This window comes from Pseudophryne corroboree, chromosome 11 (genome assembly GCF_028390025.1).
Source record: "Pseudophryne corroboree isolate aPseCor3 chromosome 11, aPseCor3.hap2, whole genome shotgun sequence".
Classification (NCBI taxonomy): Eukaryota; Metazoa; Chordata; class Amphibia; order Anura; family Myobatrachidae; genus Pseudophryne; species Pseudophryne corroboree.
Window position 1 is genome coordinate 349931528 of NC_086454.1, and position 24137 is coordinate 349955664.

A 24137-nucleotide genomic window follows, 5' to 3' on the forward strand; every position below is an offset into this window, starting at 1 on the left:
GGTTCGCTATCACTGCTCTGAGTGACTCCATCTTGAACTTGAACTTTTTTATGTAGAGGTTCAAGGACTTCAGATTTAGAATAGGCCTTACCGAGCCATCCGGCTTCGGTACCACAAATAGAGTGGAATAATACCCCTTTCCTTGTTGTAATAGGGGTACTTTGACTATCACCTGCTGAGCGTACAGCTTGTGAATGGCTTCCAACACCCTCTCCCTTTCGGAAGAGACGGTTGGTAAGGCAGACTTCAGGAAACGATGAGGAGGATCCGTCTCTAATTCCAACCTGTACCCCTGAGATATTATCTGCAGGATCCAGGGGTCTACCTGCGAGTGAGCCCACTGCGCGCTGTAATTTTTGAGACGGCCCCCCACTGTCCCCGAGTCCGCTTGAGAGGCCCCAGCGTCATGCTGAGGTTTTTGCAGGAGCCGGGGAGGGCTTCTGTTCCTGGGAAGGAGCTGCCTGTTGGTGTCTCTTCCCTCTTCCTCTGCCTCGTGGCAGGTACGACAAGCCCTTTGCTCTCTTATTTTTGTAGGAGCGAAAAGGCTGCGGTTGAAAGGTCGGTGCCTTTCTCTGTTGGGGAGTGACTTGAGGTAAAAAAGTGGATTTCCCGGCAGTAGCCGTGGCCACCAAGTCTGATAGACCAACTCCAAATAACTCCTCCCCTTTATACGGCAAAACCTCCATGTGACGTTTTGAATCCGCATCGCCTGTCCACTGTCGTGTCCATAAGGCTCTTCTGGCTGAAATGGACATAGCACTCACCCGAGATGCCAGTGTGCAAATATCCCTCTGTGCATCACGCATATAGATAAATGCATCCTTTATTTGTTCTAACGACAGTAAAACATTGTCCCTATCTAGGGTATCAATATTTTCAATCAGGGATTCTGACCAAACTACTCCAGCACTGCACATCCAGGCAGTTGCTATAGCTGGTCGTAGTATAACACCTGCATGTGTGTATATATTCTTTTGAATAACTTCCATCTTTCTATCTGATGGATCCTTAAGTGCGGCCGTCTCAGGAGAGGGTAACGCCACTTGTTTGGATAAGCGTGTGAGCGCCTTGTCCACCTTAGGGGGTGTTTCCCAGCGCGCCCTAACCTCTGGCGGGAAAGGGTATAATGCCAATAACTTTTTTGAAATTATCAACTTTTTATCAGGAGCAACCCACGCTTCATCACACACGTCATTTAATTCTTCTGATTCAGGAAAAACTGTTTGTAGTTTTTTCACACCATACATAATACCCTGTTTTACGGTATCTGTAGTATCAGCTAAATGTAACGTCTCCTTCATTGCCAAAATCATATAACGTGTGGCCCTACTGGAAAATACGTTTGAATTTCTACCGTCGTCACTGGAATCAGTGCCCGTGTCTGGGTCTGTGTCGACCGACTGAGGCAAAGGGCGTTTTACAGCCCCTGACGGTGTTTGAGGCGCCTGGACAGGCATTAATTGATTGTCCGGCCGCCTCATGTCCTCAACTGACTGTTTAAGGGAAGATAAACCATCACGTAATTCCACAAATAAAGGCATCCATTCTGGTGTCGACCCCCTGGGGGGTGACATCTGCATATTTGGCAATTGCTCCGCCTCCACACCAATATCGTCCTCATACATGTCGACACCACGTACCGACACACACCGCAAACTCACAGGGAATGCTCTAATGAAGACAGGACCCACTAGCCCTTTTGGGGAGACAGAGGGAGAGTCTGCCAGCACACACCACAAAGCGCTATATATACAAGGGATATCCTTATATTAAGTGCTCCCTTATAGCTGCTTTAATATATATATATATAGCCATTAATGTGCCCCCCCTCTCTGTTTTACCCTGTTTCTGTAGTGCAGTGCAGGGGAGAGACCTGGGAGCCGTTCTGACCAGCGGAGCTGTGACAGAAAATGGCGCCGTGTGCTGAGGAGATAGGCCCCGCCCCTTTTTCGGCGGGTTCTTCTCCCGCTATTTTTCCAGTCAGGCAGGGGTTAAATATCTCCATATAGCCCCTATGGGCTATATGTGAGGTATTTTTAGCCTTGTATAAGGTTTATATTTGCCTCTCAGAGCGCCCCCCCCCAGCGCTCTGCACCCTCAGTGACTGCCCAGTGAAGTGTGCTGAGAGGAAAATGGCGCACAGCTGCAGTGCTGTGCGCTACCTTATGAAGACTGAGGAGTCTTCAGCCGCCGGTTTCCGGACCTCTTCACGCTTCAGCATCTGCAAGGGGGTCGGCGGCGCGGCTCCGGGACCGGACTCCACGGCTGGGCCTGTGTTCGATCCCTCTGGAGCTAATGGTGTCCAGTAGCCAAGCAGCAAATCCACTCTGCATGCAGGTGAGTTTACTACTTTCCCCCTAAGTCCCACGTTGCAGTGATCCTGTTGCCAGCAGGACTCACTGTAAAGAAAAAAACCTAAACTAAACTTTCTCTAAGCAGCTCTTTAGGAGAGCCACCTAGATTGCACCCTTCTCGTTCGGGCACAAAATCTAACTGGAGTCTGGAGGAGGGTCATAGGGGGAGGAGCCAGTGCACACCACCTGACCTAGTAAAGCTTTACTTTTTTGTGCCCTGTCTCCTGCGGAGCCGCTATTCCCCATGGTCCTTTCAGGAACCCCAGCATCCACTTAGGACGATAGAGAAAATAAATAAAAAAAAACACACTCTCTATTAGCAATGACCATAGAAAACACTGCTTTCAGAGGGCCAGTAATCTGGCGGAGAGCTCCCTCTTTATACTGCTGGCAATATAAAGAGGGCGGCCTATAGTGGAATTAACACACTTTAATGTACTTGGTGGGGGAGTGAGGAAGGCGTTCTAGAGTTAGTGTTTAATGAGCAGCAGCACTGTATATAAAAGAGTGAAATCCAGGATACAAACAATACGTTTGTAGCTTTGTACTTCAAGAATTGTAGCCATAGATACTAAATCATATTTACTTAGGAGAACATTATTGTCTTTTAGGTGGCACAAGGTGAACGCAGCACTGTAGTCGGGGTAGGAATAAAAAGAATTCAGGTAAATAACTACAAATAAATGACCCATCACGAGTGACGAGCACACATACAGACAGTGAGTGACGAGCACAGATACAGACAGTGAGTGACGAGCACAGATACAGACAGTGAGTGACGAGCACAGATACAGACAGTGAGTGACGAGCACAGATACAGACAGTGACGAGCACAGATACAGACAGTGAGTGACGAGCACAGAGGGCAGCGATCCTGTAACTTACCGTATGAATTACCAGTTTGTCTCTTGCTGGGATCCTGTTTGTCGTTCCTGAGCAGGTCTATGTCTGGTCTCGGAGCTCTGTGCGTTTCGGCTGTAAAAAACAAACCACGTGTGAGGTTTCAGCAACACGCAGGCTGGCGGTTCACGTAGACAATAGTCGCGTCTCACCTTTCCTCTGTTCTTGGCTCTCCAATGTCTTTTGGCTGGTGGGTAGCACAGATCTAGAAGTTACCGGACTTCTCCTGCCAATTGCTGCCACCACCGGCGCCTGTACTGCTGGGGCCGTCTGAACACCCTGTTCGAGCGTAGGACTCTTCCGTAAGGGGTCTAGCAGAGGACTCGAGCGCCCTGCAGGCAGAAAAGGAAACTCCCACTATAATGTACTATTTACTTCTGGAACAGCCGTATCCACGCATCTCATCAGAATAGATAGATATTTGGCTTGCTCTAATGACGGGTCCAGCATAAAATAAGAATTTACTTACCGATAATTCTATTTCTCGGAGTCCGTAGTGGATGCTGGGGTTCCTGAAAGGACCATGGGGGGGTAGCGGCTCCGCAGGAGACAGGGCACAAAAGTAAAGCTTTTACAGGTCAGGTGGTGTGTACTGGCTCCTCCCCCTATGACCCTCCTCCAGACTCCAGTTAGGTACTGTGCCCGGACGAGCGTACACAATAAGGGAGGATTTTGAATCCCGGGTAAGACTCATACCAGCCACACCAATCACACCGTACAACTTGTGATCTAAACCCAGTTAACAGTATGATAACAGAGGAGCCTCTGAAAGATGGCTTCCTAAACAATAACCCGAATTAGTTAACAATAACTATGTACAAGTATTGCAGATAATCCGCACTTGGGATGGGCGCCCAGCATCCACTACGGACTCCGAGAAATAGAATTATCGGTAAGTAAATTCTTATTTTCTCTATCGTCCTAAGTGGATGCTGGGGTTCCTGAAAGGACCATGGGGATTATACCAAAGCTCCCAAACGGGCGGGAGAGTGCGGATGACTCTGCAGCACCGAATGAGAGAACTCCAGGTCCTCCTTTGCCAGGGTATCAAATTTGTAAAAATTTACAAACGTGTTCTCCCCTGACCACGTAGCTGCTCGGCAGAGTTGTAATGCCGAGACCCCTCGGGCAGCCGCCCAAGATGAGCCCACCTTCCTTGCGGAATGGGCCTTAACAGATTTAGGCTGTGGCAGGCCTGCCACAGAATGTACAAGTTGAATTTTGTTACAAATCCAACGAGCAATCGACTGCTTAGAAGCAGGTGCACCCAACTTGTTGGGTGCATACAGTATAAACAGCGAGTCAGATTTTCTGACTCCAGCCGTCCTTTAAATGTATATTTTTTTAAGGCTCTGACAACGTCCAACAACTTGGAGTCCTTCAAGTCGTCTGTAGCCGCAGGCACTACAATAGGCTGGTTCAGGTGAAACCCTGATACCACCTTAGGGAGAAAATGCGGACGCGTCCGCAGCTCTGCCCTATGTCGAATGGAAAATTAAATAAGGGCTTTTATAAAACAAAGCCGCCAGTTCAGATACTCTCCCGGCCGAAGCCAGGGCCAGTAACATAGTCACTTTCCATGTGAGATATTTCAAATCCACATTCTTTAGTGGTTCAAACCAATTGGATTTGAGGAAATCTAAAACTACATTTAGATCCCACGGTGCCACCTTAGGCACCACAGGAGGCTGTATATGCAGTACTCCTTTGATAAAAATCTGGACCTCAGGGACTGAGGCCAATTCTTTTTGGAAGAATATTGATAGGGCCGAAATTTGAACCTTAATAGATCCCAATTTGAGACCCATAGACAATCCTGATTGCAGGAAATGTAGGAAAACGACCCAGTTGAAATTCCTCCATCGGAGCACTCCGCTGCTCGCACCACGCAACATATTTTCGCCAAATACGGCGATAATGCTTCGCGGTGACTTCCTTCCTTGCCTTTATCAAGGTAGGAATGACTTCTTCTGGAATGCCTTTTCCTTTTAGGATCTGGCATTCAAACGCCATGCCGTCAAACGCAGCCGCGGTAAGTCTTGAAAAAGACAAGGACCCTGCTGAAGCAGGTCCCTTCTCAGAAGTAGAGGCCACGGATCGTCCGTGACCATCTCTTGAAGTTCCGGGTACCAAGTCCTTCTTGGCCAATCCGGAGCCACTAGTCTTACTCCTCTTTGCCGTATAATCCTCAATACCTTTGGTATGAGAGGCAGAGGAGGAAACACATATACGGACTGGTACACCCAAGGTGTTACCAACGCGTCCACAGCTATTGCCTGCGGATCTCTTGACCTGGCGCAATAACTGTCCAGTGTCTTGTTGAGGCGAGACGCCATCATGTCCACCATTGGTTTTACCCAACGGTTTAATAGCATGTGGAAAACTTCTGGATGAAGTACCCACTCTCCCGGGTGAAGGTCGTGTCTGCTGAGGAAGTCTGCTTCCCAGTTGTCCACGCCCGGGATGAATACTGCTGACAGTGCTATCACGTGATTCTCCGCCCAGCGAAGGATCCTGGCAGCTTCTGCCATTCTGTTTCTTGTGCCGCCCTGTCTGTTTACATGGGCGACTGCCGTGATGTTGTCCGACTGGATCAACACCGGTCTTCCTTGAAGCAGAGGTTCCGCCTGGCTTAGAGCATTGTAGATTGCTCTTAGTTCCAGAATGCTTATGTGAAGAGACTTTTTCAGGCTCGACCACACTCCCTGGAAATTTCTTCCCTGTGTGACTGCTCCCCAGCCTCTCAGGCTGGCATCCGTGGTCACCAGGATCCAATCCTGCATGCCGAATCTGCGGCCCTCCAATAGATGAGCCTCCTGCAACCACCACATAAGGGATACCCTTGTCCTCAGCGACAGGGTTATCCGCAGGTGCATCTGAAGATGCGACCCTGACCATTTGTCCAACAGATCCCTTTGCATGGAATCTGCCGAAAGGGATTGCTTCGTAAGAAGCTACCATTTTTTCCCAGGACTCTTGTGCATTGATGTACAGACACCTTTCCTGGTTTTAGGAGGTTCCTGACCAGGTCAGATAACTCCTTGGCTTTTTCTTCGGGAAGAAAAACCTTTTTCTGAACTGTGTCCAGAATCATCCCCAGGAACAGCAGACGAGTTGTCGGCATTAATTGGGATTTTGGAATATTCAGAATCCATCCGTGCTGCTTTAGCACCTCTTGAGATAGTGCTAAACCCATCTCTAGCTGTTCTCTGGACCTTGTCCTTATTAGGAGATCGTCCAAGTATGGGATAATTAATACGCCTTTTCTTCGAAGAAGAAATATTATCTCGGCCATTACCTTTGTAAAGACCCGAGGTGCCGTGGACAAACCAAACGGCAGCGTCTGAAACTGATAGTGACAGTTTTGTACAACGAACCTGAGGTACCCCTGGTGTGAGGGGTAATTGGAACGTGGAGATACGCATCCTTGATGTCCAAGGATACCATAAAGTCCCCTTCTTCCAGGTTCGCTATCACTGCTCTGAGTGACTCCATCTTGAACTTGAACTTCTTTATGTACAGGTTCAAGGACTTCAGATTTAGAATAGGCCTTACCGAGCCATCCGGCTTCGGTACCACAAAAAGAGTGGAATAATACCCCTTCCCTTGTTGTAGAAGAGGTACCTTGACTATCACCTGCTGAGAATACAGCTTGTGAATGGCTTCCAAAACCGTCTCCCTTTCTGAGGGGGACGTTGGTAAAGCCGACTTCAGGAAACGGCGAGGTGGCTCTGTCTCTAATTTCAACCTGTACCCCTGAGATATTATCTGCAGGATCCAGGGATTTACCTGCGAGTGAGCCCACTGCGCGCTGTAATTTTTGAGACGACCGCCTACCGCCCCCAAGTCCGCTTGCGAAGCCCCAGCGTCATGCTGAGGCTTTTGTAGAAGCCGGGGAGGGCTTCTGTTCCTGGGAAGGAGCTGCCTGTTGCTGTCTCTTCCCTCGTGGCAGATATGAATAGCCCTTTGCTCTCTTATTTTTAAAGGAACGAAAAGGCTGCTGTTGAAAAGTCGGTGCCTTTTTCTGTTGGGGAGTGACTTGAGGTAGAAAGGTGGATTTCCCGGCCGTAGCCGTGGCCACCAAATCCGATAGACCGACCCCAAATAACTCCTCTACGCATCGCCTGTCCACTGTCGTGTCCATAAAGCTCTTCTGGCCGAAATGGACATAGCACTTACCCGTGATGCCAGTGTGCAGATATCTCTCTGTGCATCACGCATATAAAGAAATGCATCCTTTATTTGTTCTAACGACAGTAAAATATTGTCCCCGTCCAGGGTATCAATATTTTCGATCAGGGACTCTGACCAAACTACCCCAGCACTGCACATCCAGGCAGTCGCAATAGCTGGTCGTAGTATAACACCTGCATGTGTGTATATACCTTTTTGGATATTTTCCATCCTCCTATCTGATGGATCTTTAAGTGCGGCCGTCTCAGGAGAGGGTAACGCCACTTGTTTTGATAAGCGTGTTAGCGCTTTGTCCACCCTAGGAGGTGTTTCCCAGCGCTCCCTAACCTCTGGCGGGAAAGGGTATAAAGCCAATAACTTCTTTGAAATTAGCAGTTTTTTATCGGGGCACCCCACGCTTCATCACACACGTCATTTAATTCTTCTGATTCGGTAAAAACTACTGGTAGTTTTTTCACACCCCACATAATACCCTGTTTAGTGGTACCTGTAGTATCAGCTAAATGTAACATCTCCTTTATTGCCAAAATCATATAACGTGTGGCCCTACTGGAAAATACGGTTGATTCGTCACCTTCACCACCGGAATCAGTGCCTGTGTCTGGGTCTGTGTCGACCGACTGAGGCAAGGGGCGTTTTACAGCCCCTGACGGTGTTTGAGGCGCCTGGACAGGCACTAATTGAGTGTCCGGCCGCCTCATGTCGGCAAACGACTGCTTAAGCGAGTTGACGCTATCCCGTAATTCCACAAATAAAGGCATCCATTCTGGTGTCGACCCCCTAGGAGGTGACATCCTCATATTTGGCAATTGCTCCGCCTCCACACCAATAACGTCCTCATACATGTCGACACACACGTACCGACACACAGCAGACACACAGGGAATGCTCTATACGAAGACAGGACCCACTAGCCCTTTGGGGAGACAGAGGGAGAGTCTGCCAGCACACACCAAAAAGCGCTATATATGACAGGGATAGCCTTATGATTAAGTGCTCCCTTATAGCTGCTTTTATATTGATATATTGCCATTTATTTTGCCCCCCCTCTCTGTTATACCCTGTTTCTGTAGTGCAGTGCAGGGGAGAGACCTGGGAGCCTTCCTGACCAGCGGAGCTGTGACAGAAAATGGCGCCGTGTGCTGAGGAGATAGGCCCCGCCCCTTTTCCGGCGGGCTCGTCTCCCGCTATTTAGTACATTTAGGCAGGGGTAAATATCTCCATATAGCCTCTGGGGCTATATGTGAGGTATTTTTAGCCTTTTTAAAGGTTTTCATTTGCCTCCCAGGGCGCCCCCCCCCCAGCGCCCTGCACCCTCAGTGACTGCCGTGTGAAGTGTGCTGAGAGGAAAATGGCGCACAGCTGCAGTGCTGTGCGCTACCTTAAGAAGACTGCAGGAGTCTTCAGCCGCCGATTCTGGACCTCTTCTTGCTTCAGCATCTGTGAGGGGGCCGGCGGCGTGGCTCCGGTGACCATCCAGGCTGTACCTGTGATCGTCCCTCTGGAGCTTCATGTCCAGTAGCCAAGAAGCCAATCCATCCTGCACGCAGGTGAGTTCACTTCTTCTCCCCTCTGTCCCTCGTTGCAGTGATCCTGTTGCCAGCAGGAATCACTGTAAAATAAAAAAACCTAAGCTAAACTCTCTAAGCAGCTCTTTATGAGAGCCACCTAGAATTGCACCCTTCTCGGCCGGGCACAAAAATCTAACTGGAGTCTGGAGGAGGGTCATAGGGGGAGGAGCCAGTACACACCACCTGACCTGTAAAAGCTTTACTTTTGTGCCCTGTCTCCTGCGGAGCCGCTACCCCCCCATGGTCCTTTCAGGAACCCCAGCATCCACTTAGGACGATAGAGAAATAGTTTTTCCAACTCCGTCCCCTAAACACACCCCACCCCCACTTGCACTGCTTTGCAGGGCTGCTTTGATGAAAGCCAGTTGCAGCAAAACAGGTTACCCTACGGCAGCTGGGGATGAGGTTGGTCACCCTTATGACAACGTGACTAAGCAGGACTCCCGATTAAACTTTGCACAAGGGTGGGAGCAGGGGCAAATTTACCGTCAGACTTTACTGGTCCTTCAGTTAGTGATCAAATTTTTTTTAAAGGATAGGGCAGGCGGCCATTTTCTGGGCCGAGCAAATATTCCTGAGGCCGCAACACAGAAGGTTTTATTCTACGGAGAAACGGATTATTTAAAGTGCCAGCTCCCAATAAGCCACCATCATCACCCCACAGTCATGAAGTTGTGCCAGTGTCCCCTAGTGGCTGACAGAAAAAGCAGTATGGCTGTTGGTCCTGTATATAGGGCATCACTGAAAATGGAGACTACGCAGTAAGACAGACAGCAAGGTCATAACACTGAGGACCGGTGACACTTGGCTGCCTTATTCAGCTGGAGTCTAGGCCTTTGGATTACTTTTGATGCCTGTGGGCAACCAGAGAAAATACCCCACACTTGCTTGTGAACATAGCATACACAGAAAATTAGGAAGAGACTTAATGGGGACAATTCAATTAGCATTGCAGGGATGTATCTCCTGTGTTAAATACCCGTAGCTGTTCAACTGGTCTCGCCTTAAATCCGCATTTAACTAGTGCCTCTGAGGGGGTCCTGGGCTTACAGTGCGCTGGTTAACGCCGTTTACAGCGAACAAGCCACAGGCATTAGTTGTGGTGAAGTGCGCCTCCCGAGTTAAGTGCCGGGCGCGATGCAGTCAATAGAATAGCTCTGCGCACTTAACCCAGGAGCTACATCCCCGCCATGCGAATGGAATCTCCCCCAGTGTATTTAATGCACATTCTCTATATTACATGAAGAAACATCTGAAAGTTGTAGATTATCTGTACAGTCTAAAGGAGGCAACAGAATGATCAAAATAACCCATACCGACGCCGACCGCTCCAAACTGCTGAGGTACCAGGGGGCTGGAGTTAAACTGGCTGTACGTCGGCATCCGGCTGAACGGAGCATAGGAGCTTACACTCTGAAACGAAGACGATGCAGAAGACCCTAGAGAGGACTGAAGGGGGAACGCAGAGTTATTTACTAGTACATAACAAGCACACGGACATTATACACATCAACCATTGTCCAGATCACAGGTGAACACACAATATAACCTAAATGCTTGGTCTATTTATATTATAGAGGAATTACTTAGTCGCTCGTTAGCAGAGTGAAATACTTTTACCATAATTACACAGTGAAGAGAGAACAATATGCATTCTACAGTGTTTTCCTCTTATTTCCCCCCAGTAAGTTCCATCACAAATGTATCTGTACATGTCACCTGCAACAAGGACAAAGGCTCATTAATATGTAGTGTGCTTCTTATTCTCCGTTACTAGGGCATTGCAGATAAGAGATATGCAAGTCACAGAACGTGTGCTCACATGGGCTTATATCATTCAAGAGCTGCTCTACATAAGAAAAGCCTCGGAGCCCTCAAGGTGGCCTGGTGAGATCAGGGAGGTCCAGCAGCTAAGGAGATAGGACCTTGGAGGCTCTGACTTTGTGCAGACACGTATATCACCGGAGGGACAGTCCTTACGTGGCATCGCCAGCGTCTGGCGCACAGGAAGACCGGACACACACCTGGACTATTGCAGGGTCTTGCGGTAAGGAGCACTGGGGTTTTGGGGGTTCACACACGGTGAGATCCTTGATATCACTCCCCCGGAATATGATGTACTCGAACACTTCATCTCGGGGAGGAATAGGTCGGTCTGTTGGTCGATCCTCTGTTCCAAATGAACGAACTGGATGGGAAAACGAAAAAGGGGCACAGATATAAAGCGTCCTAATGCAATACACCATCAAACACATCTTCATCACGTTTCCCTATCAGGCTACAAACACTGTGGAACAAATACAGGTTCCATAGGAGTAATTACCGTGCAAATAAATGGTATAGTGGGAACTATAACGCACACAGGAACGTACTTGGATGTAGCAACCAGCAGAGGTGTCCCTTTAAATCTTTTAAAAATATTGGAGACTGCATAAAAGGATATGCGCGCTCTCTCGACTGTGGATCACTGATATCTGAAGGGGTATTACAGGAGAGCTGGACGCTCCAGCACAGAGAGGAGACCTGGAGGTCAATTCTATTCTCCGACAGTTGAATAGCGCCGGGAATTAGCTCCCGACACTATTCAATTCAGCTCCAGTTAAGTCGGCGATGGCCCGTTCTCGCCAACTAAACAGGTTGAATTGTCGGGAGAACGGGCATTCTCCGACTTAACTCCCCGGTGCGAGGCTGATTCCCGACAGAATCAGCCTCGCGCTGGCCGCACTTTTGTCGGGTTTCTTTTCTCATCCCCCGGGGGTGAGATAAGAATTCCCGACAATTGAGGGTCACTCGTCGCTGTATTGAATAGCACCAGGAGCAAACTTCCGGCGCTATTCAACTGTCGGAGAATACAATTGACCCCCTGGTGCGATTACCAGACTGCGGTTCTCAGACACCAAAGGCTTGCCCGCCTGTGTGTTTGCTGTACAGAAGGCATCCCCACCAGTGTCCTACCATAAATGGGATCTAGTGACTAAGTGCTGAGGTCACTGACCACGTGAAAGGCTTGGTGCTGTGAGCATTATAATATACAGCAGGGATTGCATTATCCTCCTAAAACACTGTCCTTATGAACACCAAGGTAAGGACATCAGAACATACAGTATATACACATCGGCAACGCACGTGTACAGTACATTAGAAGGTCCGACATACAACGGTGTGACTCCGCCTGTACAAACCAGAGTTAAACATTTGATTTGCAGAAATGATGCCACAACTTTCTATCTGACATGTATGCGGTTAATAAACAAACCCCTGGCCTGTCCGCTCGCCCAATCCCAGCTGAAGGCAGGCTACGCTACTTCATTACCCACATACAAAGAACTAACCATTATCCACGTGCAAAACACAAACAAACATTTTTACTCAACTTTTGGAACTGACTTTTCTCTGGCTCCTACATCCCCCATTATGTAGTCCATGTACATATATGGGTATTATAAACCTATATACAGCTGACCCAAGGTAAAAAGCCACCGTGTAATGTGATGTAACTGAATAGCAGGTACACGGGTGACACGTAATCACTTGTCCCTTAATAGTCATATTGAATCCCTATGAAATGCAGAAGATAAACAGAAAGCTTCTTATCTTAGCTGTTCAGTAGTAATTGCAACAAAAAATTATTCCGCAGCAACAAAATCATAGCACAAGTGCAAACATCCAACCACAGCAGACACTGGGCACAGGGGGACAATGTGCCGCACAGCAGACACGGGCAAGGGGGGACAATGTGCCGCATAGCAGACACGGGCAAGGGGGGACAATGTGCCGCACAGCAGACACGGGCAAGGAGGGGGGGGGGGGGACAATGTGCAGCACAGCAGACACGGGCAAGGAGGGGGGGGGGACAATGTGCCGCACAGCAGACACGGGCAAGGGGGGACAATGTGCCACACAGCAGACACGGGTAAGGAGGGGGGAGGACAATGTGCCGCACAGCAGACACGGGCAAGGGGGGACAATGTGCCGCACAGCAGACACGGGTAAGGGGGGGGGGGGGGGGGGGGGAGGACAATGTGCCGCACAGCAGACATGGGCAAGGGGGGGGACACAATGTGCCGCACAGCAGACATGGGCAAGGGGGGACAATGTGCCGCACAGCGGACACGAGTAAGGAGGGGGGGACAATGTGCCGCACAGCAGACACGGGCAAGGGGGGACAATGTGCCGCACAGCAGACACGGGTAAGGAGGGACAATGTGCCGCACAGCAGACACGGGTAAGGAGGGGGGGACAATGTGCCGCACAGCAGACACGGGCAAGGGGGAACAATGTGCCACACAGCAGACACGGGCAAGGGGGAACAATGTGCCACACAGCAGACAAGGGGGAGGGGGACACAATGTACTGTAGCACATACGTTCCAGAAGTTTCCTTTTTTCTGAGCTACACTAAAAATACTGACAGCAAAACATTTCATTATTGCTCGAGTTTAATGAGCAGGTATGTGATGAAACATGTAACACACCAGTACGTATCTACCCACAGAAGGCCACCTATAGCACGCAGGTAAGTGATCAGGGGTTTCCCACTGAGGGCTACGGATAGACTGGAGACTCTCAGCTGTACACCAGGAAACAAACCACTAATGGACATAACCATAATAAACACAGGACTCCGTCCTCCACCAGAACAACGCGTCCTGTACAGCGCACAGCTGTGTGCCCTCATCGTGCAGCAGCAGATCTGCCATCTACACCTTACACTATCCTCTCACGTGTGCGTCACACACACACATGGAAAAGTATCCGACAGTGAGGGGACTCCTTCACCATGAATATTTATCTGTACGCACTACAATATGTCGAGTGTCCCTTATCCAAAATCATACATTTTTGGGTCCACTACTGAGATACTGATACACACACATTATACAAACACATATATATATATATATATATATATATATATATATATATATATATATATATATATACACACATATACATATACATATACATATATAAAACCATAGGAATGTCCGCACTCACGTCCAATAAATCATCACCATGGGGTGCTGCTCATGATAACCCCGACAGGGTATCACATATACCAGGTGTGTTGGAAAAACCAACAGAGGGCACTCACCAGTCCATAAGAGTATAAAGGTTTATTGATACATCATAATCACCAATCGTGTGTCGACGTTTCGGCCTCTAGGGCCTTTCTCAAGACAGTCAGTGAAGACATCCAAACAGCATGCCAGTTACACACATGCTGTGTAACTGGCATGCTGTTTGGATGTCTTCACTGACTGTCTTGAGAAAGGCCCTAGAGGCCGAAACGTCGACACACGATTGGTGATTATGATGTATCAATAAACCTTTATACTCTTATGGACTGGTGAGTGCCCTCTGTTGGTTTTTCCAACACACCTGGTATATATATATATATATATATATATATATATATATATATATATATATATATATATATATATAATACATACATACATACTGAAACACTAGACCAGGCATTCCCAACCGCAGTCCTTAAGGCACACCAACATTGCAGGTTTTAGTGATATCCAGGCTTCAGCACAGATGGTTATATCAAAATAGCTCAGCTACTAATTATGTCACCTGTGCTCAAGCATGGATATCAGTAAAACCTGCACTGCTGGTGTGCCTTGAGGACCGTGGTTGGGAATGCCTGCACTAGACACTGCTTACCACATACAGGCACATCCGCGGCTGTTTCACGTCTTAAAGAAATACAATATGAAGATTTTTTTTTTTTATTATTTCTTAATTTGCCAGCAGAATAATCACTTCATTAGAAGAAATATTCCTGGTGAATTCAGCAGACTTTTGGTATGTAACGTGAAGTAATCTGAATTATAACAATACAATGTAGGGCGACAGAGTGTGACAATTCCTGTGTATAGTTATATATTATGCAGAGTATTTCCACCTCTACCATTCTCCAGAAGAGCAGTATTAATTGTGCATCCATTCCCGAGACACACGAGAAACCGGAGCGCTGTGTATTCCCACAACAGAGTGCGACGCCCGTGTAACGGTCACACACAGGTTTCCCCTCTATTAGTACATAGCTTGAGTTGCACGCTGGGTATTTTATTTATAGTGAACACCGCGTAACCCACATTAATCCGCGTCCTGCATATAATGATTACGTTTACACTCCGCACGTCAGAACAGCTAAACTCATTACACCATTATATGTAGTGTTCACTCTAGGCTGTTTTAGCAGGGCGCCGCACCCTGTCCGATTTTTTTAAGGGCAAAACCCACCCTGCCCTTTCTGCGGCGCCCTGCTAAAACAGCCGCCCGCTTTCTGCCCCTCTCAGCATGTAAAGATGCCGCACGCATGCGCGCGGAATCCATTCACGCTATCAGAGAGCGTCTGTGGACTGAACCGCCCACTTGCATTACGTGCAAGTGGGCACGCCCCCTATTTGCATAGCCACACCCTCTTTTGTCTTTGCTGCGCGCTTGTGCCCCTAACGGACCCGCGCCCTGCCCGTCCGCTAGAGTGAACACTAATATGATACTAGAACGATCATTTGTTTTATTTAGATTTTATATAGTTTTAATTATACCCTCTACACCAGTGATTCCCAAGCTCGGTGCTCGAGCCACACTAACAGTCCAGGTTTTCCTGGTATCCAGCACAGGTGACGTAATTAGTACCCGATTTATTTTGATGTAACCAGCTTTGCTCAAGCCGGGATATCCCTAACACCTGCACTGTTAGTGTACCTGGTCTACATGACTGCAGTCACTGCACAATACCGCTATAACTACGGAGCACAGCCATGCTTTACACTGCAGCGTGCAGCTCCCCAAACAACGGTAACATGGCACTGACCTGTATACTACACGGTAATGCGTGTTGTATGTTCTGTACAGATTACAGCTCTAAAGCCATAAATGATAATTCGCCCCAAATCAATCGCTCTCTGGGGGATATCCAGTTACCGGTGAATTAACCTTTTTCCCCGAAGTTTCACTGTGTTTTTTTTATGTTTTTTTTACAGGCTATCCAATACGGATCACTCGTAAAAAATAAAAAAGCAAACCTCCCCAAAACACGCAGATTCAGTGAAACCTGTGTTTTTTCGGTAGAAACAGCTGTTTCCGGGGATTTGGTTTCAGCTGCCCGAGGCAGGCGCAACAAAATTCCCATTAACGCGGTGACCTGCAGTGTCCCTTGCCCACCGCGGTAGGCTGGGACTGGGAGGGCGCCGCGGCTAAGGAGCCAGCACTTAACCCCAACCAGGGCATCGCTACAACCGGAATTCCCCACCTTTCCCCGCCCCCGGTCACATGGGGAGCAGTCATGTGACCAGAGGGAGCCGAAACTGCAACGCTGCAATGGGAGCTGTCAGGAGCCAGCACTCAGTGCAGCATAAGGTAACCCCCGGTAAGCCGATGCTCGTGCCGGCTTATCAGGGCTAATAGGACAGCCCCAGGCGGAGCAATTACCCCCAGTAAATTTCCAGGGGCTAATTGGATATCCCCCTCTGCCTTCTGCTGACCCAAACAAGGGCCATATTATTCACGAATGGCTAATTACCCATCAGGGCAGAGTGCGGACTGTTATACTGCGCAGTCCAGACTCTTACTAGGGAGTGTGACTGTGCGCACACAGTGCGATGTGCAGTCAAAATCCCAAGAGAAGTTAACACATCAACCCCCATGTGTATACAGCTTGCGATATCGATGTGCGGCCCCGCGGGGTCGGTATCGCAATACAAAAATATACTGTGCAGACATGGCAATTCTGACTGTGTTGTGCACAATCTAGTACAATGTATAGTCAAAGAGGGTCATAGCCAAAATCGCACCGTGTGTATGGACAACACGGGTGGTTACGGGCTCCAGGGGAGGTCAAGGGAAATCGCATAGCCAATCTCTCACCGTGTGTACACACCGTAGGTGCCAACAGCAGAACGTAACAAGCAAGACGTTTCTCAGTGTTATCCAAAAAGGATTGTGCTCCCACCGACCTCACCTGCGCCCCACTGATTAAAGAGTCATATTAAACTTCAGCCCCCAGTGCGCACATAATATGCTGTGGCCCCCAGGCTCCAGTGCGCACATAATATGCTGTGGCCCCCAGGCTCCAGTGCGCACATAATATGCTGCGGCCCCCAGGCTCCAGTGCGCACATAATATGCTGCGGCCCCCAGGCTCCAGTGCGCACATAATATGCTGTGGCCCCCAGGCTCCAGTGCGCACATAATATGCTGCGGCCCCCAGGCTCCAGTGCGCACATAATATGCTGCGGCCCCCAGGCTCCAGTGCGCACATAATATGCTGCGGCCCCCAGGCTCCAGTGCGCACATAATATGCTGCGGCCCCCAGGCTCCAGTGCGCACATAATATGCTGTGGCCCCCAGGCTCCAGTGCGCACATAATATGCTGCGGCCCCCAGGCTCCAGTGCGCACATAATATGCTGCGGCCCCCAGACTCCAGTGCGCACATAATATGCTGCGGCCCCCAGGCTCCAGTGCGCACATAATATGCTGCGGCCCCCAGGCTCCAGTGCGCACATAATATGCTGCGGCCCCCAGGCTCCAGTGCGCACATAATATGCTGTGGCCCCCAGACTCCAGTGCGCACATAATATGCTGTGGCCCCCAGACTGCTGTGCACACATAATATGCTGTGGACCCCAGGCTCAGTGTACACATATATACAACATAGTTCAAGGCCAGAACACGGGGCCCCCTGAGGTTAGAATAACCAAACTGCTTCACACACCATTACACTTGTTGTGAGTATTATATAAACTAAGCGTTATATAAAGAGTAGAAGTTACAGGACGGGATGTACTAAGCACCACATCCGCGACATCCCACCTCTTAGCAGGTACATATTGGCATTAACACCGGTATGTGCCTAGCATTCCCGCTAGGATGCGGACAGGGCGCAGGGGTGTCAGTGTGTTCGCAGGCGCACAAAAAAGGGGCGCAGCCGGCCGGGGAGGGGGCACGGTCACATGGTCCGGCCCCCTCAACATCACTAATGAACTAATGAGTCACTGATGGGGGCCTCCGCCAAGCTCTCCCTTTCATGCACGCATGACATCTATTCACGCAGCGGCAGGCTGTTTCAGGGGCCAGGTGCATTTTGCCCTTTAAATATCGCCAGGGCACGGCACCCTGCTAAAACAGCCTGGCGTGAGCACTAATACCCAGAACCGCACAAAGGACGCTCCTCCCAATACGAGCGGTCATCTGTGGTAGAAGGATTTCTGGATTTAGGACCCGGGAGAATTTCTGCACGGGCGCAGTGTGATGCGGCAGCGGCTGCCAGGGGTGTCCCTCTCAGATGGAATTGTGGGAGATTGGTACAGATGGGAAATGGACAAATTCTGGGCTTTGCCGCATTTTTCCTTTAGTACATCTCGCCCCAGGTGTTAGTTCACGTCACATTGTAAACGTTTTTACTGATGTTCTGGAGCAGTTTCGTTACGCCGTGTTCTGAGCTAAAACTACACGATACCTTGTGCTCACGCTATTCTATTTTACCGGCTCCCTGCCCGCTCTATACCGCCGCCGCGTGAGTAGATGCCATACGCGTGCTCACATTAAAGGGAAGCCCCGCACCCTGGCCGCATCCTAGCGGGAGCACTAGTCCTTACCCGCTGGCGTGTATTATATTCTGCAGTAGTTCCCCTATTCCGGTATACATATGTATTATACTATAGTCCCCCTATTCCGGTATGTGTTACACGCATGTACAGACACTATAGTCCCTGCATTCTGGTATGTGTTATATGTGTCTCCCCGCGCAGCCCCTACGCTCCGGCACGTCTCCCCGCGCAGCCCCTACGCTCCGGCACGTCTCCCCGCGCAGCCCCTACGCTCCGGCACGTCTCCCCGCGCAGTCCCGGCACGTCTCCTCGCGCAGTCCCGGCACGTCTCCTCGCGCAGTCCCGGCACGTCTCCTCGCGCAGTCCCGGCACGTCTCCTCGCGCAGTCCCGGCACGTCTCCTCGCGCAGTCCCGGCACGTCTCCTCGCGCAGTCCCGGCACGTCTCCTCGCGCAGTCCCGGCACGTCTCCTCGCGCAGTCCCGGCACGTCTCCTCGCGCAGTCCCGGCACGTCTCCTCGCGCAGTCCCGGCACGTCTCCTCGCGCAGTCCCGGCACGTCTCCTCGCGCAGTCCCGGCACGTCTCCCCGCGCAGTCCCTACACTCCGGCACGTCTCCCCGCGCGCTCCGGCACGTCTCCCCGCGCGCTCCGGCACGTCTCCCCGCGCGCTCCGGCACGTCTCCCCGCGCGCTCCGGCACGTCTCCCCGCGCAGTCCCTACGCTCCGGCACGTCTCCCCGCGCAATCCCTACGCTCCGGCACGTCTCCCCGCGCAGCCTCTACGCTCCGGCACGTCTCCCCGCGCAGACCCTACGCTCCGGCACGTCTCCCCGCGCAGACCCTACGCTCCGGCACGTCTCTCCCCGCGTAGTCCCTACATTCAGGCATGTATTAGTGTAGTTCCGGCATGTAATAGTGTAGTTCCGGCATGTAATAGTGTAGTTCCGGCATGTAATAGTGTAGTTCCGGCATGTAATAGTGTAGTTCCGGCATTCCGGAGGGAAGGCCAGGCATACACACGGCGGCAGGGGGATGTGGTGGATCCCTCCCCGGCTATAGGGGCTCCAGTGGCCCCTGCAAGTGACACAGAGCTCCGGCGCCTCCATGTTTGTTGTTGTGACAGCCGGAGCCGGATACAGAGCCCCCCTCCCCTGCCCGCCGTCACCCCCGCCCCCTCCCGGAGCCCTCTCCCCGGCGGTACCTTTGGCCAGGGCCACGGTGGAGTTCTCGGTGTCGATGGTGTACAGGATGCCCTCATACCGGATCTCCGCCTTGGAGATGAGGCTGATCTTGCTGCCGATGTACGGCGTCCCCCCGCTCATGGTGACTCCCCGGCCGGATGGATGCGGATTGCCGCCGCCCGGGTGCTGCCTCCGTCGGCCGTTCCCTCCTGCGCTCTCCGGACAGGGCCAGAGCCTACAGCAACATGGCCGCCGCAGCCTTCATCTTCCTGCGCGGTGCACGCCGGGAGCTGCGGACACGCTCACCTCTCGCGAGAACTGGCTGGCTGGCAAGCGGGATGTGCGCATTGCCAACCAGTGCCTTAAAGGGACAGTGACACCAAAACATGGAGGGCCAATAAACTTCCACTCACCAAAAAAGAAACACTTCAAAATCACACCAGTATATATACTGTGGGGTTGTAGCTTTAATAATGAACCTAGTGTGTAGTTTCTCCTCTAGGCAAGCCCCACCCGGGTAGAGGTCATTGACCATTCACCTCCACCCGTGAATTCACCACCTGGGGGGAGATTTATCAAACCTTCTAAAATAGACGTACTTGCCATCATCACAAGATTTCCTTCACACCCCATAGACAGAGCAGGATTAAGGCTTTGGGGGCCCGGGGTATTAAAGACAGGGGGGCCCTAAGGTCTAAAATTGCACAGCAGTACAGTACTCCAGTGTTCCTCCTCAGTCTGGTATAGAATATATCTATCTATCTATCTATCTATCTATCTATCTATCTATCTATCTATCTATCTATCTATCTATATATATAAAACAATTATAAATATATATATATATATATATATATATATATATATATATTAGCGCTGGGCAAGTTAATGCGTTATTATCGGCGTTAATATTTTTCTCGTCGTTAACGTAGTTTCCCCAAATGCCGGGACCCCAGCCAATCAGGGAGCGCCACCTCATGGAGCGCAAAGCCAATCAGGAGAGCGCCATGACGTGGCGCTCCCTGATTGGCTGGCGTGACCTTCAGTGACAGAAGTCACGTGGGGTCCCGGCATTCAGGGAAAGGGTTTTCTATGTGCAAACATAGAACCCCTTTCAGTGCGTGGATCGGTTTTCCGTTGTTTTTTTTTTTAATCAAGTCCGTGGATTACGTCTAGAAAGTTCAAAGTAGAGGACAGAACGACGCCGGATTGTTTGTAAGTATCATTTTTATTTACAGGTACCCCGTGGATTATACGCGGTTAAGGGGACCGAGGTGCTCCGTGGGAAACTAGGTAAGTACGTGAGTGTGTAAGTGTGCATGCATGATTGTAAATAAAGTTGTACTGTCACGGTGTGTGTGTTGTGTTTTTTGGGGGGTATTTTTGTTTTTCTTGTAGAACTACAGGTACTAGCGGGCCTGTTTCCCCCCCGCATGCTGGTACTTGTGGTTCTCCAAGTACCAGCTTGCGGGAGAGGCTTGCTGGGACTTGTAGTTCTACCACACACACAAAACAATTCACCGCCCACAGATGGGGGTGGGGGGGCAGCCTCGGGCTTCACCCCTGGCCCTTGGGTGGCTGGAGGGGGGACCCCTTAATTTAAGGGGTCCCCACTCCTCCAGGGTACCCCGGCCAGGGGTGACTAGTTGGGGGGGGATAATGCCACGGCCGCAGGGACCTATATAACAGTGTCTCCCGGCTGTGGCATTATCTCTCTGGCTAGTGGAGCCCGGTGCTGGTTTAAAAAATACAGGGGACCCCCCGTATTTTTTGAACCAGGACAGGACGCAGAGCCCGGTGCTGGTTGTTTAAATATGGGGGGACCCTACGCAATTTTTCCCCTGTGTTTTTACAACAAGGACCGGCTCAAAGAGCCCGAGGCTGGTTATACATAGGAGGGGGGACCCCACGCCAACATTTTTTTTCTCATTTAACTATGGGGGTCATTCCGAGTTGTTCGCTCGTTATTTTTGTTAGCTACGGAGCGATTAGTTGCAAAGTGCGCATGCGCAATGTTCGCAGTGTGCCTGCGCCAAGTAAATTAGCACAAAAGTTTGGTATTTTACTCGCGGCGTAACAATTTTTTTTCATCGTTCTGCTGATCGTAGTGTGATTGACAGGAAGTGGGTGTTTCTGGGCGGAAACTGACCGTTTTCTGGGAGTGTGCGGAAAAATGCAGGCGTGTCAGGGAAAAACGCGGGAGTGTCTGGAGAAACGGGGGAGTGGCTGGGCGAATGCTGGGCGTGTGTGTGACGTCAAACCAGGAACGAAACGGGCTGAGCTGATCGCAGTGTAGGAGTAAGTCTCGAGCTACTCAGAAACTGCTAAGAATTTTCTATTCGCAATTCTGCTAATCTTTCGTTCGCAATTCTGATAAGCTAAGATACACTCCCAGAGGGCGGCGGCCTAGCGTGTGCAATGCTGCTAAAAGCAGCTAGCGAGCGAACAACTCGGAATCACCCCTATGTGTGATGTTCACAGGGCTATTGTCTGCTGCTAGTGAATTTGCCTTTGGACCAGCCCCTTAGCACCCTAATCCTTTTGTGTACCTTACCTTTATATGTTGTTAATTAATTGAATTGTTGTGTTAATAAAATACAATATATACCCTCACGGACAGCGCTTCTTATAATTTTTCTAGTGCCTAACAATACGATTAATCGCTATTAATCGCAGAAAATCCTGCGATTAATCGCAATTAGAAATTTTAATCATTGCCCAGCACTAATTAATATATATATATATATATATATATATATATATATATAATAGAGATGTGCAGCAGGCACTTTTCGTGTTTTGTGTTTTGGTTTTTGGTTCTAATTCCACTTTCGTGTTTTGGTTTTGGTTTTTGGATCTGGATGATTTTTGGGGGAAAAATAAAAACAGCTAAAATCACAGAATTTGGGGGGAATTTTGCTCCTACAGTATTATTAACCTCAATAACAATCATTTCCACTCATTTCCAGTCTATTCTGAACACCTCACAATATTGTTTTTAGGCCAAAAGGTTGCACAGAGGTCGCTGGATGACTAAGCTAAGCGACACAAGTGTGCGACACAAACCATACTTACCGATATTTTAAATCTCCTCTCCGGGAGATGACCGGAGAGGAGAAGCAGGTGGGCGGGGATGAGGGAGGAGCCAAGCTGATTACATCAGTAGGCTCCGTCCACTCCCCGGTAAACAACTGTAACTGGATGAAATATAACTAGGGGCGGGGCTAAAATGACGCGATTAGCATCTGATCGCGTCATTAGGCTCCGCCCCCCCCCGGGTCCGTGATTTTACTGTGTTATTCTCCCTATTCTGCCCACTTCACTAGGGAGAGGGCAGAATGCGGGAGGGGTGCCCACTCTTCCGGGGGCTGCAGGGGACTACCCGAAAACCGGGTGTCTCCCGCAGAATCCGGGAGAGTAGGTAAGTATGACACAAACACCTGGCCCATCTAGGAGTGGCACTGCAGTGTCAGACAGGAGGGCAGATATCAAAAAAGGCCCTACGTGACTGACTTGTATTTATTCCGACGCTTGGAGTGCCGCACCAAACGTTGCCTATGTTTACCACACCGTGTAGACACCCAGCGCAGTAAGGTACACTAATGGGAGAGCCAGACCTCCAGTTGTGTACATATATATATATATATATATATATGTAAGAAGTGCAAACAGCGCTAACCACCCAAATTCAAAATACCAGTCAACAAAATTGATAAGAAGTTGATAAGAAAAGTGCTATACAACCTCTCAATATAAAACATGTGTGGAGTAAATAAATATATAAATAAATGTAACACCCCCAGTCAAATAGGTGTCGCGACCAGATTTCAAAACAGTCCAAATCCCAAGGAGACCAAATTAAAATGTTCTAGTGGTAAATCAGTCGCGCCTTCAGTGTTAAAACAAGTAAATTCAATCACGATATCCTCAGATAACATTCAAATGTGCGTACCGGACATATGGGGATCAAGCGTCTTATACAAAGTGTCTTTAACAGCAGGATCACTCGTATTCCTTTTCCTCTTAGACTCGTCTCGGCATTGGTGTAGAGTTTATACGTTGATGTGTAAAAAAATATGTTTCCGTAATTTTGCTCTTAAAAGTGATTAAGTGCTGATACGTGCAATATTTGCAATAAAGTGACTGTGTGCAATATAAAGTGCTAAGTTCTAAAAGCATCTATTAGACTCAAGAGTGCTAACCCAATATAGGTAATGTGCTTATTTACCACTTTCTGGGGGTGCAACACCAGTCTATAGTGAGCAAAATGTAAATGAAATTTGAAAGAAGCACTCACATTTGTATTGCACTGTATTGTATTGTATTGATCCTCCCGAAGAGGCAGAGGCCTTGGATCTTCCAGCAGTA

The 24137-nt window shown here is 49.5% G+C and overlaps 1 protein-coding gene across 2 annotated transcripts in view; it reads right to left on the reverse strand.

The window, feature by feature from the left end:
• Positions 1–20065, reverse strand: part of LSM14A (LSM14A mRNA processing body assembly factor) — a 37610-nt gene extending 17545 nt beyond the window's left edge. The window contains exons 1-5 of one of the 2 annotated variants that reach the window (XM_063945978.1): positions 19790–20065; positions 11044–11207; positions 10336–10468; positions 3407–3586; positions 3240–3329 (exon numbers count right to left, since the gene is read on the reverse strand). In XM_063945978.1, coding sequence (XP_063802048.1) covers positions 3240–3329; positions 3407–3586; positions 10336–10468; positions 11044–11207; positions 19790–19910 — 688 coding nt within the window. In that variant the 5' untranslated portion in view covers positions 19911–20065. The remainder of the gene's footprint in view (positions 1–3239; positions 3330–3406; positions 3587–10335; positions 10469–11043; positions 11208–19789) is intronic. The other variant, XM_063945977.1, reaches the window with a different exon arrangement.
• Between the last annotated feature and the right edge of the window lie 4072 nt (positions 20066–24137).